At 47.6% G+C, this 17,064-nt stretch overlaps 1 protein-coding gene across 1 annotated transcript in view; it reads right to left on the minus strand.

Moving 5' to 3' along the window:
- Window positions 1–17,064, minus strand: part of RPGRIP1L (RPGRIP1 like) — a 283,031-nt gene that overhangs the window by 55,295 nt on the left and 210,672 nt on the right. The window contains exons 19-20 of the mRNA XM_075325764.1: window positions 8,907–8,987; window positions 2,146–2,220 (exon numbers count right to left, since the gene is read on the minus strand). Coding sequence (XP_075181879.1) covers window positions 2,146–2,220; window positions 8,907–8,987 — 156 coding nt within the window. The remainder of the gene's footprint in view (window positions 1–2,145; window positions 2,221–8,906; window positions 8,988–17,064) is intronic.

Here is a 17,064-nt window from a genome sequence, read left to right on the forward strand (position 1 = left end):
GAGTGTTACAGACGATATATATAAAGCTGCTGTAATGGCAATTGTAACTTTTTCTGCTGTTCCTAATAAATCTGCTAGTTAGAAAACTTGAAATACCTAGTGACAACTAGAGGAATGGGAGTGAGAAGCAGATTGCCTCTGGTAGGTTCACCTACAGGTTGTCAGAAGATAAACTGACTAGTCATATTCCAGACAAGTGGAAAATAAAGAGCTTGTATGAAGCAGCGCAGCGATAGCATAGGCTCAGGGCTGTTTGACAATCATCACGCTAAAGAAAACTAATAGACACATTTCCTTGTAAAGAATAATGTTTAGGAAGTGTAAGTTACAGATGGATTTCTCAGTCTCTGGCTTTTTCAGCGAGGCTTCATTATGGGCTATTTGTTTAGCAAGTCTCCGACATTTAGCGATGGGGATTTCATGTACAGAAACAAAGCGACTCCGCTCCCCGAAAAAAGAAAGATGATACAAAGTGCAGCGAGGAATTACAAGTATAGGAACATACAGCAAACGCACTGTTTACAAATACGCAACTCTGCCTTTACATGCTCCTACATGGCACACGACCCGGCTGGGTACGCTAGACTCAAGGGGTTAAACCTCACACAACCCCTTTAGAAGGTCCAAATTGTAGACGTGTAAATAATTCAGCGCAATCAGAAGCAGGTCTTCTATTTTAGGGGCTTAGCAGGACCAGGGCGATTAGTCTACATAAAGGGTCTGTTCGCCTCTAGGAACACCGGCTAACTAATTTTTGTAAAAGCATGTATTAAACGCTTTCCTCCCGGGCGATTTTTCGGGGGGGGGTTTTGCCCCCTTTTTCCAAGAGCCGTAACTATTTTACTTTTCCGTCAATCTTGCCATGTGAGGGCTTGTTTTTTGCGGGACGAGTTGTACTCTTAAATTAAACTATAAGTTTTACCATATAGTGTAATGAAAAACGAAATTCCAAGTGCGGAAAAATTGCGATTGCATGATTGGTTTGGGGGTATTTTATTCACCATGTTCAATATTTGGTTAAACTAATGTGTGGGTGTGATGTCTCAGGTCAGTATGAGTTCATAGACACCAAACATGTATGGGTTTACTTTTATCTAAGGTATTAAAAAAAAATTCAAAAATTTGTCCAAAAAAAGTGGTGCCATTTTTGCGCCATTTTCCACGACCCATAGCATTTTCATTTTTCTGGATCTGGGGCTCAGTGATGGTTTATTTTTTGGGGTCTCGAGCTAACGTTTTTAACGGTATCACTTTTGCGCAGATGCTACTTTTTGATCGCCTCTTATTGCATTTTGCGCAAAAATTGTGATAACCAAAAAACGTAATTTTGCAGTTTGGAATTTTTTTGCCACTAAACCGTTTACTGATCAGATTAATTGATTTTATGTTTTCATAGATAGGGCATTTCAGAACGCGGCGATACCAAATGTTTGTATATTTTTTCATGTTTTTTAACCCTTTCATTTTCAATGGCGCGATGGGGTGATTTGAACTTTTAGTTTTTTTTAAACTTTTTTTTTCTTTACTTTACTAGTCCCCCTAAGGGACTATAAGGATCAGCAGTTTGATCACTCATTCATTTCTCCTGATCAGACCAGTATCGCTCTGATCAGGAGAAATGCAGCATTTGTTACAGCCAGCTCTCTGTCAGCGGTAACAGGAACTACGTCATGATAGCAACAGGAGTCATCACATGACCATGTGCTACCATGGCAACCATCAGCTCACCGTGATCACGTCATAGTGCCTCCAATGGCGGCGGGGAAAGGCATTTTGACAGTGCGATTTAAGGGGTTAACAGGTGCGAGTGGATTGCGGATCCACCTGCACCTGCGAGGCACACATATCTCCTATTCAAATCAGCAGACATGTGCTGGGATCACTGCAGCAGGCGGTGGTGCTCACTCCTTCATGATTTAGAATGTACCGTTACGTTCTAGGTCATGAAAGGGTTAAACGGGTTGTCCGGTGAAATCTAATATCCACAGGACAGGTGATAACTTATAAACTAGTGGGGGTCCGATTAAAGGGATGCTCACCAATAGTCTTGTTCTTCTAATAATATATAAAATTGGGAAGATTAAAAAAAATAAAAATGTACTAGTGTCACGTGTATATAAAAAAAAGAAAAAACATCAGGCGTACCTCCAAGATGTTTAAGACGGTTACTGGATTTGTGTTCATTGTCTTTTCTTCATCAATGGTTTGATTGACTGGATTCTGAAATCACAAAAAAATTAGATGGTGATATAATCCGACTACAGTCACAGCCGTAGTCAGATTTTTGTGATATTTTCAATGGTTTCATAAAAATCACCCTCCAAATAAAGACGTCAGAACTTTTCTGCATCCCCGTCACACAGGTGGGCTGGTCGATACACATAGGATTTACCACGTAGGTGACATAAAGTCACATCCTACCTAGTAAAAGCTTCCTTTGGGTTAGCGAATACCAGAAGACCCCAAAAAATATATATGAAATATCTGGGTCTTTGAGTTTATTTCTTCAATAGTTGTTAGAAATTCTATGACTCCAATTATATATGGTCAGATCAACTGACCGAAAGAATAATGCAGCATGCTGTGCTAATCTTCCATCAAAATGGCAGCAATCTAGCCTATCTCTTTATAAATACATAGTACACAGCAATATCTGCTTTCTACTTGGCTTGAACGGGCAGATATGTGTATGTGCATATTGGGAAGTCATTTATGGCTTTTTTTAAACCACGCAAGGTCTTTATAACACTACACTTGCAAGCAGAACCTCTAACCAGTACAGTATTAGTTTTAAAGTCAATCGGTCAGCAGGTTTTTGCTATGTACACTGAAGCTAGCATCCTGCAAGGGTTAACACAGAAAGTTCAGGCATGCAGGTTTTGTCATAGTCTGATATATTTTGTTTATTTGATATGTTTAAAGGGAAGGTATCGCGGTTTTTTATTTTTGTATTAAAAATAGTGATTATGAAATCAAGTATTTCTAATACAAAATGAATATCGCAGCTTATTTAGTTTTTATTTAATTCTAATTTTACTGGAGGCACTGGGGGCTGCCATGCTGGATTTGCTGTGTGTGTAACGACAGTAACTCATTCCTTTATGCCAACCCCTGTGCATAGAGAACAGTAGTCGGAATCCAACCCCATGCAGTACGTTACAGTGGGCGTCTGCTGTGACCTGGATGCGCCCCCTGGACTGTCCAGATCACAGCAGAGGGAGGAGATCAGCGCCATTATTGTGGAGCTCACAGCGTGTGCTGTTTGCTCCACTTTACCCCTGTCAACCGCCGGGATGTGTAAGTAGGTGCCGCCTCCCCTCCCCCCGTTACCGTCTCCGATGACATCCCATCCCTCCATTCTCCCCAGCCCCTGCTCTGCCCCCACCACATAAGCCGCCCCTCCCCCCCGCCGTTACCGTCTCCAATGACACCCCTCTCCCTCTGTTCTCCCAAGCCCCTGCTCTGCCCACCGCCGCAGCTCCCCCCGCTCTGCCCGCCGCTGCTGTGTGTGTGTGTGTGTGTGTGTGTGTGTGGCACAAGGTCTCCCTCAGGGGTGATGTGTGTGTGGCACAAGGTCTCCATCAGGGGTGGTGTGTGTGTGTGTGTGTGTGTGCGCGTGCGCGTGCCACTGCATGTGAGTACCTGTGTGTGTACCGGTGATACTGTCTGCAGGGTTGTGTATCTAATCCAATCCTGTGTTATACTGTCTGCATAGCTGTGTATCTAATCTCCTGTGTGATACTGTCTGCTGAGCTGTGTATCTAATCCTATCCTGTGTGATACTGTCTACTGAGCCGTGTATCTAATCCTATCCTGTGTGATACAGTCTGCTGAGCTGTGTACCTAATCCTATCCTGTGTGATACTGTCTGCCCGGCTGTGTATCTAATCCTCTCCTGTGTGATACTGTCTGCAGGGCTGTGTATCTAATCCTATCGTGTGATACTGTCTGCACGGCTGTGTATCTAATCCTCTCCTGTGTGATACTGTCTGCTGAGCTGTGTATCTAATCGTATCCTGTGTGCTACTGTCTGCACAGCTGTGCATCTAATCCTATCCTGTGTGATACTGTCTAAAAACAACATAAAAACAAAAACAAAAAAGTGAGTTGGAGTATGAGATGGTATGCATGGTACTTGTGAGACCATGTTCACACTGGCCATAAGACAAAGAGAAACCAAGGAAAAAATTGTGAAAAAATACCCTGCTGTAACTAAATAAAAAGCATAGTGCATATAAACATAGGGGACTTAGTAAACACTGTTTTTGATCAAAAAAAGCATAAAGCTATCCCACCAACGCCAAGGTGTACCCAGTTGGGATAGTACCTACACTCTCTAATATTAAAACCTTACCATGGGTCTAAAATAGGCCTCAATGTGGCTAAGGGCTGAGAGCGACCAGGTCCCAACAGGACACACACAGTCAGGGGGATTCACAGAATGAAATGTCCAGCTCGCTGCAGGGTTGTGTATCTAATCCTATCATGTGATACTGTCTGCCTGCACGGCTGTGTATCTAATCGTATCCTGTGTGATACTGTCTGCACAGCTGTGTACCTAATCCTCTCCTGTGTGATACTGTCTGCACGGCTGTGTATCTAATCCTCTCCTGTGTGATACTGTCTGCTGAGCTGTGTATCTAATCCTATCCTGTGTGATACTCCTGCTGTCCTTGGTGACACTTTAGACATTTGTGGTCATCAACAAAATGGCTCTGCACTGTGTCCCTACATGTCATTCTCTGTTATCTGTTGTAAACACTCAGATTAGGAGGGGGAGGCGTGCCACCACACACAGGAGAGCAGACTCCGCCCACTCTGCAGGCTGTAATGTGAGCTTTTTATACAGTCGGATTTCTGTAGGATTTCAGCAGCTGCTCCCCCTAGTGTTTAACAGTGGAAAATATCAAACTTTTACATTTTTTTTATATTTTGCTCAATTAAAAACAATTAATATTTAAACAAAATATTAAAACATTATTACTTTACATTTTTTCAGTTATTGAAAATTTTTTTTTGACGATAAGCATCCTGCTACTTAAAGGGAAGGTATCATTACAACACTAGAAACTCACTTGCAGAGACGTCCGATGCGCCCCCTGGTGTGATTGACATCTCACTGTCAATGTGCAATGTTTATAGAGACCCTGATGTGGGCGGGACAGCTCTCTCAGCTCTGCTACATGGCTAAACCTAAATATTCATATTGTATAAGAACAACTGCACCCAGTAATCTAAGTGATACATCACTGGATTCAGGTTCTTTTTGCCTACATCATGCTGCTCTCAGATGAGGTAGCAAAAACCTGCTGACATATTACCTTTAAACCAGACCTGTCACCACTTCAGTTCTGTCTGTTTCAGTCAATATCTGTAGGACACAAGTAATATCTGTGCAGGCTTCAGCTGTCGTTTTTTGGTCATTGCTTTCTTGATGCGCTTGTTTTTCACGCACTCTATGTGTGAACATATTCTTCTGGAGCTTTTGTGGTAGGAGTCAGTGCTGTTCCTCTGTTAGTTGTATTCGAAATATATGGACATATTGACAACTGGGTGTTATCAGATATGGCCGTGTCTATACCAAATGACAAAGCCGTGCTGCTTGGACATGTCACCTTTGACAAGAGGAATGATAGCATTATCAGTACACTCATGGATTTCGATTGCACAGAGTGTATACATACAGTAGATACGGAAAGTATTCAGACCGCTTAATATTTTTCACTCTTTGTTTCATTGCAGCCTTTTGATGAATTCAAAAAAGTTCATTTTTTCTCATTAATCTACACTCTGCCCCCATCCCCCATCTTGAGAGAAAAAAAACCAGAAAAGTAGAAATTTTTGAAAATGTATTAAACAAGAAAAACTCAAATATCACATGGTCATAAGTATTCAGACCCTTTGCTCAGTATTGAGTAGAAGCACTCTTTTGAACTAGTACAGCCATGAGTCTTCTTGGGAATGATAGATCCTGGATTTGGGGATCCTCTGCCATTCTTCTTTGCAGATCCTCTCCAGTTCCGTCAGGTTGGATGGTGAAAGCTGGTGGGCGCCATTTTCAGGTCTCTCCAGAGATGCTCAATTGGGTTTAGGTCAGGGCTCTGGCTGGGCCAGTCAAGAATGGTCACAGAGTTGTTCTGAAGCCACTCCTTTGTTATTTTAGCTGTGTGCGTAGGGTCATTCTCTTGTTGAAAGGTGAATCTTCGGCCAAGTCTGAGGTCCAGATCACTCTGGGAGAGGTTTTCTTCCAGGATATCTCTGTACTTGGCTGCATTCAACTTTTCTTCAATTGCAACCAGTCGTCCTGTCCCTGCAGCTGAAAAACACCCCCATAGCATGACGCTGCCACCACCATGTTTCACTGTTGGGATTATATTGGGCAGGTGATGAGCAGTGCCTGGTTTTCACCACATATACCGCTTAGAATTATCACCGAAAAGTTCTATTTTTGTCTCATCAGACCAGAGAATCTTATTTCTCACAGTCTGGGAGTCCTTCATGTGTTTTTTGTAAACTCTATGCGGGCTTTGATATGCCTTGCACTGAGGAGAGGCTTTCGTCCGACCACACTGCCATAAAGACCCGACTGGTGGAGGGCTGCAGTGATAGCTGACTTTGTGGAACTTTCTCCCATCTCTCTACTGCATCTCTGGGGCTCAGACACAGTGATCTTGGGGTTCTTCTTTACCTCTCTCAACAAGGCTCTTCTCCCACGAATGCTCAGTTTGGCTGGATGACCAGGTCTAGGAAGAGTTGTGGTGGTCCCAAACTTCTTCCATTTAAGGTTTATCACTGTGCTCTTAGGAACCTTGAGTACTGCAGAAATTCTTTGTAACCTTGGCCAGATCTGTGCCTTGCCACAATTTTGTCTTTGAACACCTTGGCCAATTCCTTTGACCTCATGATTCTCATTTGGTGTGACATGCTCTGTGAGCTGTGAGGTCTTATATAGACAGGTGTGCGCCTTTCCAAATTAAGTCCTATCAGTTTAATTAAACACAGCTGGACTCCAATGAAGGAGTAGAACCATCTCCAGGAGGATCACAAGGAAATTGACAGTATGTCACTTAAATATGAGTGTCTGAGCAAAGGGTCTGAATACTTATGACCATATAATATTTCAGTTTTTCTAGTTTAATAAATTTGCAAAAATTTCTACATTTCTGTTTTCTTTTCCTGTCAAGATGGGGGATGGGGTGCAGAGTGTACATTAATGAGGAAAAAAAATGAACTTTTTGTGAATTTACAAAATGGCTGCAATGAAACAAAGAGTGAAAAATTCAAAGGGGTCTGAATACTTTCCGTGCGCACCATATCTATTACTAGCTGTACTACCCGGCTTTGCCCGGGTTAATAACTGCTGTTAACAAAATAGAATGTATTAACAAAAATGTATTCTGCACACAAACACCACAAAACAAATAGATAGAAATGTAATTATTAAAAGGCAAAAACTAAGCTAATAGAAGCATTTCACAACATATATTTCAACACCACAGATATTCCCCACAGATTTAACTAAATTGGCCAAGTAATGTGCTCCGTCTGTCTCTTTCCAGATCTGTCTCTTTCCCTGCCTGCCTCTTTCCAGATCTGCCTATTTCCAGGTCTGCCTCTTTCCTCGTCTGCCTGTCTCTGTCTGTCTCTATCTCTCTGTCTCTTTCCCCGTCTGTCTCTTCGCCTCTTTGTCTGTGTCTTTTCTTGTCTGTCTCTTTCCCTGTCTGCCTGTCTTTGTCTGTCTCTATTTCTGTCTCTTTCCCCGTTTGTCGCTATAAAGGTCTGTGTCTTTCCCCATCTATCTTTGTATGTCTCTCTGGCTGTCTCCTCCTTCCCTGTCTACCTGTCTCTGTCTGCATGTTTGTCTGTCTCTTTCCCCATCTGTCTCTTTCCAGGTCTGTCTCTTTCCAGGTCTGTCTCTCTTTTTCACCGTCTGTCTCTGTCTGTCTCTCTATCCGTCTCCCCACCGACATCTTATTACCTCACATATAAGCTTCTTCTACTATGAATGCCTTTTATAGCAACCAATCACAGCTCCTACTAATAACCTGTAGTTCCAGGCTCCATTTACTTTAATGAAGGCATGTTTATTGGAGAGTAACTGTAAAGCGCGGGATTACATTTTCCTGTCAAAACATAGTGTACGATGTTCCCTGGGTCACATGAGGTGTCTGTGCAAAATTTTGTGATTGTAAATGTGACGGTGCGAATACACTTTTCGTTTCACTTTTTCCCCATTATGTAGATAGGGGCAAAATTGATTGGTAAATTGGAACGCGCGGGGTTAAAATTTCGCCTCACAACATAGCCTATGACACTCTCAGGGTCCAGAAGTGTGAGTGTGCAAAATTTTGTAGCTGTAGCTGCGACGGTGCAGATGCCAATCCCGGACACACACACACACACACACACACACACACACACACACACACACACACACACACACACACACACACACACACACACACACACACACACACACACACACACATTCAGCTTTATATATTAGATAAGGGCTTGTTCACACATATTTTTGCAAAGATTTTTATACAGAAAAAAAAGCAGCGTTTGAAAGCACCAAAGTGAATGAGACTTGTGAAATCTCATGCACACGTTGCTTATTATTTCCCTGCAGATTTGAACCTCCAAAGTGTTTTTTCAGTTTTGCAGCTTTTCAATTCTTTCAGCATTTTTTGCAGCATTTTTCATACATTCCAATGAATGGGGGAAAAAAATGCATTAAAAATATGTAAATAAAAAGCAAATTTTATGTCGCGGAGCACTGTTTTTTGATGTAGAAAAATCTGCTGTAAATGTGTGCTCATACCCTACAGGACATTTTTTCCGATCTGGCAAGATTTTTAGGCAATCCCACATCAGCACTGCAGTAATACCATAGGATTTCTCACCAGGGTATCGATATTGGCTTCAATGAATGAGACTTTCTTGTCGGCTGCAGATTTCCGTGTCCTCGGCTTCGGCTTTGGTGCCTGCAATGTACATAATAAGGAGAATGGGACTTTGGTATCATAATTAAGAAATCATTCAAGTAATTTATCATTTCTAATGATATAGTGACTAACACAGAAGTGCATAATGGCTGAAAATGTTTATCTACTAATATGACAGGTCAGAACATTGGATGCTGAAATGAAGGGGCAGTGCCCCTATAACATAAGGCAGGTCTCAGTATATCCGAATGTGTCACAATGTGACTATAGGAAAGCGAGGGATAGGGGCTCCTAACGCTAGGGGTCCCTGCTATCCCTAACCTTAGAGTTACCCCTAATGGTGGAGATGCCGGAGTCCTGTGCCCGGCTAAGCTCCTGACCAGAATGGATCTTACCCTCCTCCCTCCCGCAAGGGAAGGAAGGGGCAGGAAAGATGGAAAAACAGATAAAGACAAAGACAGACAGGGAAAAACCAAAATTCTGACTCATTGCAAACATACAGGAAGCAACAACGAGAGACTCAGGAAAAAAGCAAGAGCAGGAAGGTTGCGGCAAAAAGACAACAAGGGTTAACTACACAACAGCACACAACAACAAGTACTACAACCACCACTAAGTCTGGATCACAACACCTTACCACACCAGCTACGATAAACTATTCCCACAAAACTGACGCACTGCAAACACACAGGAACCAACAATGAGAGACTCAGGAGAAAAGCAAAAGCAGGAAGGTTGCGACAAAAAGACAACAAAGGTTAACTCTACAACCGCATACAACAAGTACAACAACAACCAGTAAATTTGGATCACAACACCTCACCACACCAGCTGAGAAACTGTTCCCACAAAACTGACACACTGCAAACACACAGAAACCAACAATGAGAGACACAGGAGAAAAGCAGGAGCAGGAAGGTTGCGGCAAAAAGACAACAAGGGTTAACCGCAAAAAACAAGTACTACAACTACCAGTAAGTCTGGATCACACCACCTCACCAGACCAGCTAAGATAAATTATAGATGGCACTAATGGAAGTGTCCAGCCAGCATATATAGGAAGAAGGTAATTTTGTTTACTTACCGTAAATTCCTTTTCTTCTAGCTCCAATTGGGAGACCCAGACAATTGGGGTGTATAGCTTCTGCCTCCGGAGGCCACACAAAGTATTACACTTAAAAGTGTAAACCCCTCCCCTCTGCCTATACACCCCCCCCGTGCATCACGGGCTCCTCAGTTTTGGTGCAAAAGCAGGAAGGAGGAAACTTATAAATTGGTCTAAGGTAAATTCAATCCGAAGGATGTTCGGAGAACTGAAACCATGAACCAAAAGAACTATTCAACATGAACAACATGTGTACACAAAAAAACAACAGCCCGAAGGGAACAGGGGCGGGTGCTGGGTCTCCCAATTGGAGCTAGAAGAAAAGGAATTTACGGTAAGTAAACAAAATTCCCTTCTTCTTTGTCGCTCCATTGGGAGACCCAGACAATTGGGACGTCCAAAAGCAGTCCCTGGGTGGGTAAAAGAATACCTCGGTAAAAGAGCCGTAAAACGGCCCCTTCCTACAGGTGGGCAACCGCCGCCTGAAGGACTCGCCTACCTAGGCTGGCATCTGCCGAAGCGTAGGTATGCACTTGATAGTGTTTCGTGAAAGTGTGCAGACTCGACCAGGTAGCCGCCTGACACACCTGCTGAGCCGTAGCCTGGTGCCGCAAAGCCCAGGACGCACCCACGGCTCTGGTAGAATGGGCCTTCAGCCCTGAAGGAACCGGAAGCCCAGAAGAGCGGTAGGCTTCCAGAATTGGTTCTTTGATCCACCGAGCCAAGGTTGACTTAGAAGCCTGCGACCCTTTACGCTGGCCAGCGACAAGGACAAAGAGCGCATCCGAGCGGCGCAGGGGCGCCGTACGAGAAATGTAGAGTCTGAGTGCTCTCACAAGATCTAACAAATGCAAATCCTTTTCACATTGGTGAACTGGATGAGGACAAAAAGAAGGTAAGGAGATATCCTGATTGAGATGAAAAGGGGATACCACCTTCGGGAGAAATTCCGGAACCGGACGCAGAACCACCTTGTCCTGGTGAAACACCAGGAAGGGGGCTTTGCATGACAGCGCTGCTAGCTCAGACACTCTCCGAAGTGAAGTGACTGCCACTAGGAAGACCACCTTCTGCGAAAGGCGTGAGAGAGAAATATCCCTCATTGGCTCGAAGGGTGGTTTCTGAAGAGCCGTTAGCACCCTGTTCAGATCCCAGGGTTCTAGCGGACGCTTGTAAGGAGGGACTATGTGGCAAACCCCCTGCAGGAACGTGCGTACCTGTGGAAGCCTGGCTAGACGCTTTTGAAAAAACACAGAGAGCGCCTAGACTTGTCCCTTAAGGGAGCCGAGAGACAAACCCTTTTCCATTCCGGATTGAAGGAAGGACAGAAAAGTGGGCAAGGCAAACGGCCAGGGAGTAAAACCCTGATCAGAGCACCAGGATAAGAAGATCCTCCACGCCCTGTGGTAGATCTTGGCGGACGTTGGTTTCCTGGCCTGTCTCATAGTGGCAATGACCTCTTGAGATAACCCTGAAGACGCTAGGATCCAGGACTCAATGGCCACACAGTCAGGTTGAGGGCCGCAGAATTCAGATGGAAAAATGGCCCTTGAGACAGCAAGTCTGGTCGGTCTGGTAGTGCCCACGGTTGACCCACCGTGAGATGCCACAGATCCGGGTACCACGACCTCCTCGGCCAGTCTGGGGCGACGAGGATGGCGCGGCGGCAGTCGGACCTGATCTTGCGTAACACTCTGGGCAGCAGTGCCAGAGGAGGAAAGACATAAGGCAGTCGAAACTGCGACCAATCCTGAACTAAGGCGTCTGCCGCCAGAGCTCTGTGATCTTGAGACCGTGCCATGAATGCCGGGACCTTGTTGTTGTGCCGGGACGCCATTAGGTCGACGTCCGGCTTCCCCCAGCGGCAACAGATCTCTTGAAACACGTCCGGGTGAAGAGACCATTCCCCTGCGTCCATGCCCTGGCGACTGAGAATTTCTGCTTCCCAGTTTTCCGGGTACCACGACCTCCTCGGCCAGTCTGGAGCGACGAGGATGGCGCGGCGGCAGTCGGACCTGAGCTCTGTGATCTTGAGACCGTGCCATCAATGCCGGGACTTTGTTGTTGTGCCGAGACGCCATGAGATCGACGTCCGGCGTTCCCCAGCGGCAACAGATCTCTTGAAACACGTCCGGGTGAAGAGACCATTCCCCTGCGTCCATGGCCTGGCGACTGAGAAAGTCTGCTTCCCAGTTTTCTACGCCCGGGATGTGAACTGCGGAGATGGTGGAGGCTGTGGCTTCCACCCACAGCAGAATCCGCCGAACTTCCTGGAAGGCTTGCCGACTGCGTGTGCCGCCTTGGTGGTTGATGTATGCCACCGCCGTGGCGTTGTCCGACTGAATTCGGATCTGCCTGCCTTCCAGCCACGGCTGGAACGCCTTTAGGGCTAGATACACTGCCCTTATCTCCAGAACATTGATCTGAAGGGATGACTCTGGCTGAGTCCAGGTACCCTGAGCCCTGTGGTGGAGAAAGACCGCTCCCCACCCTGACAGACTCGCGTCCGTCGTGACCACAGCCCAGGATGGGGGCAGGAAGGATTTCCCCTTCGACAGAGAAGTGGGAAGAAGCCACCATTGAAGGGAGGCCTTGGCTGCCCGAGAAAGGGAGACGTTCCTGTCGAGGGACGTCGACTTCCTGTCCCATTTGCGGAGAATGTCCCATTGAAGTGGACGCAGATGAAACTGCGCAAAAGGAACTGCCTCCATTGCTGCCACCATCTTCCCTAGGAAGTGCATGAGGCGCCTCAAGGGATGCGACTGGGCTCGAAGGAGAGATTGCACCCCTGTTTGTAGTGAACGCTGTTTGTCCAGCGGAAGCTTCACTATCGCTGAGAGAGTGTGAAACTCCATGCCGAGATATGTCAGTGATTGGGCCGGTGTCAATTTTGACTTTGGGAAATTGATGATCCACCCGAATCTCTGGAGAGTCTCCAGAGCAATGTTCAGGCTGTGTTGGCATGCCACCCGAGAGGGGGCCTTGACAAGCAGATCGTCTAAGTAAGGGATCACCGAGTGTCCCTGAGAGTGTAGGACTGCTACCACTGTTGCCATGACCTTGGTGAAGACCCGTGGGGCTGTCGCCAGGCCGAAAGGCAGTGCCACGAACTGAAGGTGTTCGTTCCCGATGGCGAAACGCAGGAAGCGCTGATGCTCTGGTGCAATCGGCACGTGGAGATAAGCATCCCTGATGTCGATTGATGCTAGGAAGTCTCCTTGGGGCATTGAGGCGATGACGGAACGGAGAGATTCCATCCGGAACCGCCTGGTTTTCACGTGTCTGTTGAGCAGTTTTAGGTCCAGAACGGGACGGAAAGATCCGTCCTTTTTTGGCACCACAAACAAGTTGGAGTAAAAACCGTGGCCCCATTGCTGAAGGGGAACAGGGATCACCACTCCTTCTGCCTTCAGAGTGCTCACCGCCTGAAGAAGAGCATCGGCACGCTCGGGGGGTGGAGATGTTCTGAAGAAACGAGTCGGAGGACGAGAGCTGAACTCTATCCTGTAACCGTGAGACAGAATGTCTCTCACCCATCGGTCTTGGACATGTGGCAACCAGGCGTCGCAAAAGCGAGAGAGCCTGCCACCGACCGAGGATACGGTTTGGGGAGGCCGAGAGTCATGAGGAGGCCGCTTTGGGAGCGGTTCCTCCGGCGGTCTTCTTAGGACGTGACTTAGACCGCCATGAATCGGAGTTCCTCTGACCCTTCTGTGGCCTGTTGGACGAGGAGAATTGAGATTTGGCTGAGGGCCGAAAGGACCGAAACCTCGATTGTACCTTCCGTTGTGGAGGTCTGTTTGGTTTGGACTGGGGTAAGGACGAGTCCTTTCCCTTGGATTGTTTAATGATTTCATCCAATCGCTCGCCAAACAGGCGGTCGCCAGAAAATGGCAACCCGGTTAAGAACTTTTTGGAAGCAGAGTCTGCCTTCCATTCACGTAGCCACATGGCCCTGCGGACTGCCACCGAATTGGCGGATGCTACCGCCGTACGGCTCGCAGAGTCCAGGACAGCATTCATGGCGTAGGACGCAAACGCCGACGCCTGAGAGGTTAAAGACACAACCTGCGGAGTAGAGGCACGTGTGACTGCATTAATCTCAGACTGGCAAGCTGAGATAGCTTGTAGTGCCCATACGGCTGCGAATGCCGGAGCAAAGGACGCGCCAATAGCTTCATAGATGGATTTCATCAGGAGCTCTATGTGCCTGTCAGTGGCATCCTTGAGTGATGCACCATCTGCCACTGCAACTATGGATCTAGCCGCCAGTCTAGAGACTGGAGGATCCACCTTGGGACACTGAGCCCAACCCTTGACTACGTCAGGGGGGAAGGGATAACGTGTGTCATTAAGGCGCTTAGTAAAGCGCTTATCCGGAAAAGCTCGGTGTTTCTGGACTGTATCTCTGAAGTCGGAGTGATCAAGAAACCCACTCCGTGTACGTTTGGGAAACCTAAAACGGAATTTCTCCTGCTGAGAAGCTGACTCCTCAATCGGAGGAGCTGGAGGAGAAAGATCCAACACCTGATTGATGGACGCTATAAGGTCGTTTACTATGGCGTCCCCCTCAGGTGTATCAAGGTTGAGAGCGGTGTCAGGATCAGATCCCTGATCTGCCCCATCCGCTTCATCCTCCAGAGAGTCCTCATGCTGAGACCCTGAACAGTGTGATGAAGTCGAGGGAAGCTCCCAGCGAGCCCGCTTAGCCGGTCTGGGACTGCGGTCCATGTCGGATTCTTCACCGTGGGACCTATGAGTCGCCCCAGGAGCACTTTGCTGCTCCAACCGAGGGGGGCCTGGGGTCAATGATTCAACTGTGCCCGGGGCCTGTGTTACCGGTCTGGACTGCAAAGCTTCTAGTATCTTAGCAGACCATTTATCCATAGACTCAGACAGTTTGTCAGCGAATACTGCAAACTCTGTCCCTGTCACCTGGACAGTGGCAGCAGGTGGTTCCACCTGGGCCGGGGGTCCCACCAGTGGCAGAGGCTCCGGCTGAGTGAGTGTCACAGGGGCCGAACATTGCACACAATGAGGGTAGGTGGAACCTGCAGGTAGCATAGCCGCACATGAGGTACAGGTTGCAAAGTAAGCCTGTGCCTTGGCACCCTTGCTTTTTGCGGACGACATGCTGTTGTCTCCTCTTAGAGCAATCAGTGAGGGTATATAGCCAAAGCAATAGTGCGGCCGTACAGAGTAAATGTATACAATATAATCATATAAATATACACTACGGCACCCAGGGGGGCCAGCACCTAGTGACAGGTGCGGCTTACCGACCGCCTGCAGCGGTTGTGTGACCACCAGATTCCCTGCCTGGGCCTCCCAGAGCTGTGGAGCTCGGTGTTGTCTCCCCTCTGAAGTACTCCAGCGTCAGAAGTGCTGATAGGAATGGCTGCCAGCGTTCTGAGAGGAGGAGGGAGCCGTGGGCGTGCCTCAGAAAGTGCGGGAACCTGGTGCCCCACGGTGCTCAGTGAGGGGGGAGGAGGATACAAAGTATGCTCCAGCCCTCAGCGCTGACGTCCAGTGCAGCGTCCCGCCCTTACCCCTGACTGGCAGGCCCGGGGGCGGGAGTATGCGGTACTAGGCCGCAAAAGCCGGGGAGTAAAGTTATAAGCGCGGCCGGCAAACAAGCGCGGTCAGCGCGGTAGTCCCGGCGCACCAACACACCCAGCAGCTGCTGCAGCGTCCATAACACAGGCGCTCTATGCGCCGTCCCCAAGGGGACACAGAGTACCTCAGAGGAGCAGGGCCTTGTCCCTGACGATACCCGGTCTCCTGTCCAGCAGATTCCCCCAGGGGCTGCGGAGGGAGCACGGTCCCAGTGCCTGGTGACCGATTAGGATCCCACTTCACCCAGAGCCCCTAAGGGATGGGGAAGGACAACAGCATGTGGCTCCTGCCTATGTACCCGCAATGGATACCTCAACCTTAACAGCACCGCCGACCAGAGTGGGGTGAGAAGGGAGCATGCCGGGGGCCCTGTTATGGGCCCTCTTTTCTTCCATCCGATATAGTCAGCAGCTGCTGCTGACTAAAATGTGGAGCTATGCGTGCATGTGTGCCTCCTTCGCACAAAGCATAAAAACTGAGGAGCCCGTGATGCACGGGGGGGTGTATAGGCAGAGGGGAGGGGTTTACACTTTTAAGTGTAATACTTTGTGTGGCCTCCGGAGGCAGAAGCTATACACCCCAATTGTCTGGGTCTCCCAATGGAGCGACAAAGAAAGGAGCAGTTGTGATTGGCTCCTCCACAACATGTGCTCAAAGGTGACTCACAAGCAGACCAGCAGAGATTAAAGGGGGCTTTACACGGTAGCGATATCGCTAGCAATTTCTAGCGATATCGAGCGTGTATGTACCCACCCCCGTCGCGCATGTGATTGTTTGTGATCGCTGCCGTAGCGAACATTATCGCTACAGCAGCATCACACGTACTTACCTGGTCAGCATCGTCGCTGTGACTGCCGAACAATCCCTCCTTCAAGGGTGAGGGACTTTCGGCATCACAGCGACGTCACCGCAACGACACTAAGCGGCCGGCCAATCAAAGCGGAGGGGCAGAGATGAGCAGAACGTAACATCCCGCCCACCTCCTTCCTTCCGCATTTGGGCCGGCGGCAGGTAAGGAGACGTTCCTCGCTCCTGCGGTGTCACACATAGCGATGTGTGCTGCCGCATGAGCGACGAACCACAACGAAAAACAACCCTTACCGATTTTTTAGTTTGGGACGACCTCTCCATGGTGAACGATTATCACCATTTTTGAGGTCGCTTAAGGTCGCAGGTACGTGTCACACGCTGCGATATCGTTAATGACGCCGGATGTGCGTCACTAACAACGTGACCCCGTCGATAAAACATTAACGATATCGTAGCGTGTAAAGCCCCCTTAACTCTTGCTAGCCTGCCTATGAACCACCAATCTGTTGCTTGACGCTCAAGTCAGCCTGTGTGGATAACAGACCTCAGAATCAGTAGTCTGAGCAGATCCCAATGCCGCCATGA

Source organism: Anomaloglossus baeobatrachus, chromosome 10 (assembly GCF_048569485.1).
Source record: "Anomaloglossus baeobatrachus isolate aAnoBae1 chromosome 10, aAnoBae1.hap1, whole genome shotgun sequence".
Lineage (NCBI taxonomy): Eukaryota > Metazoa > Chordata > Amphibia > Anura > Aromobatidae > Anomaloglossus > Anomaloglossus baeobatrachus.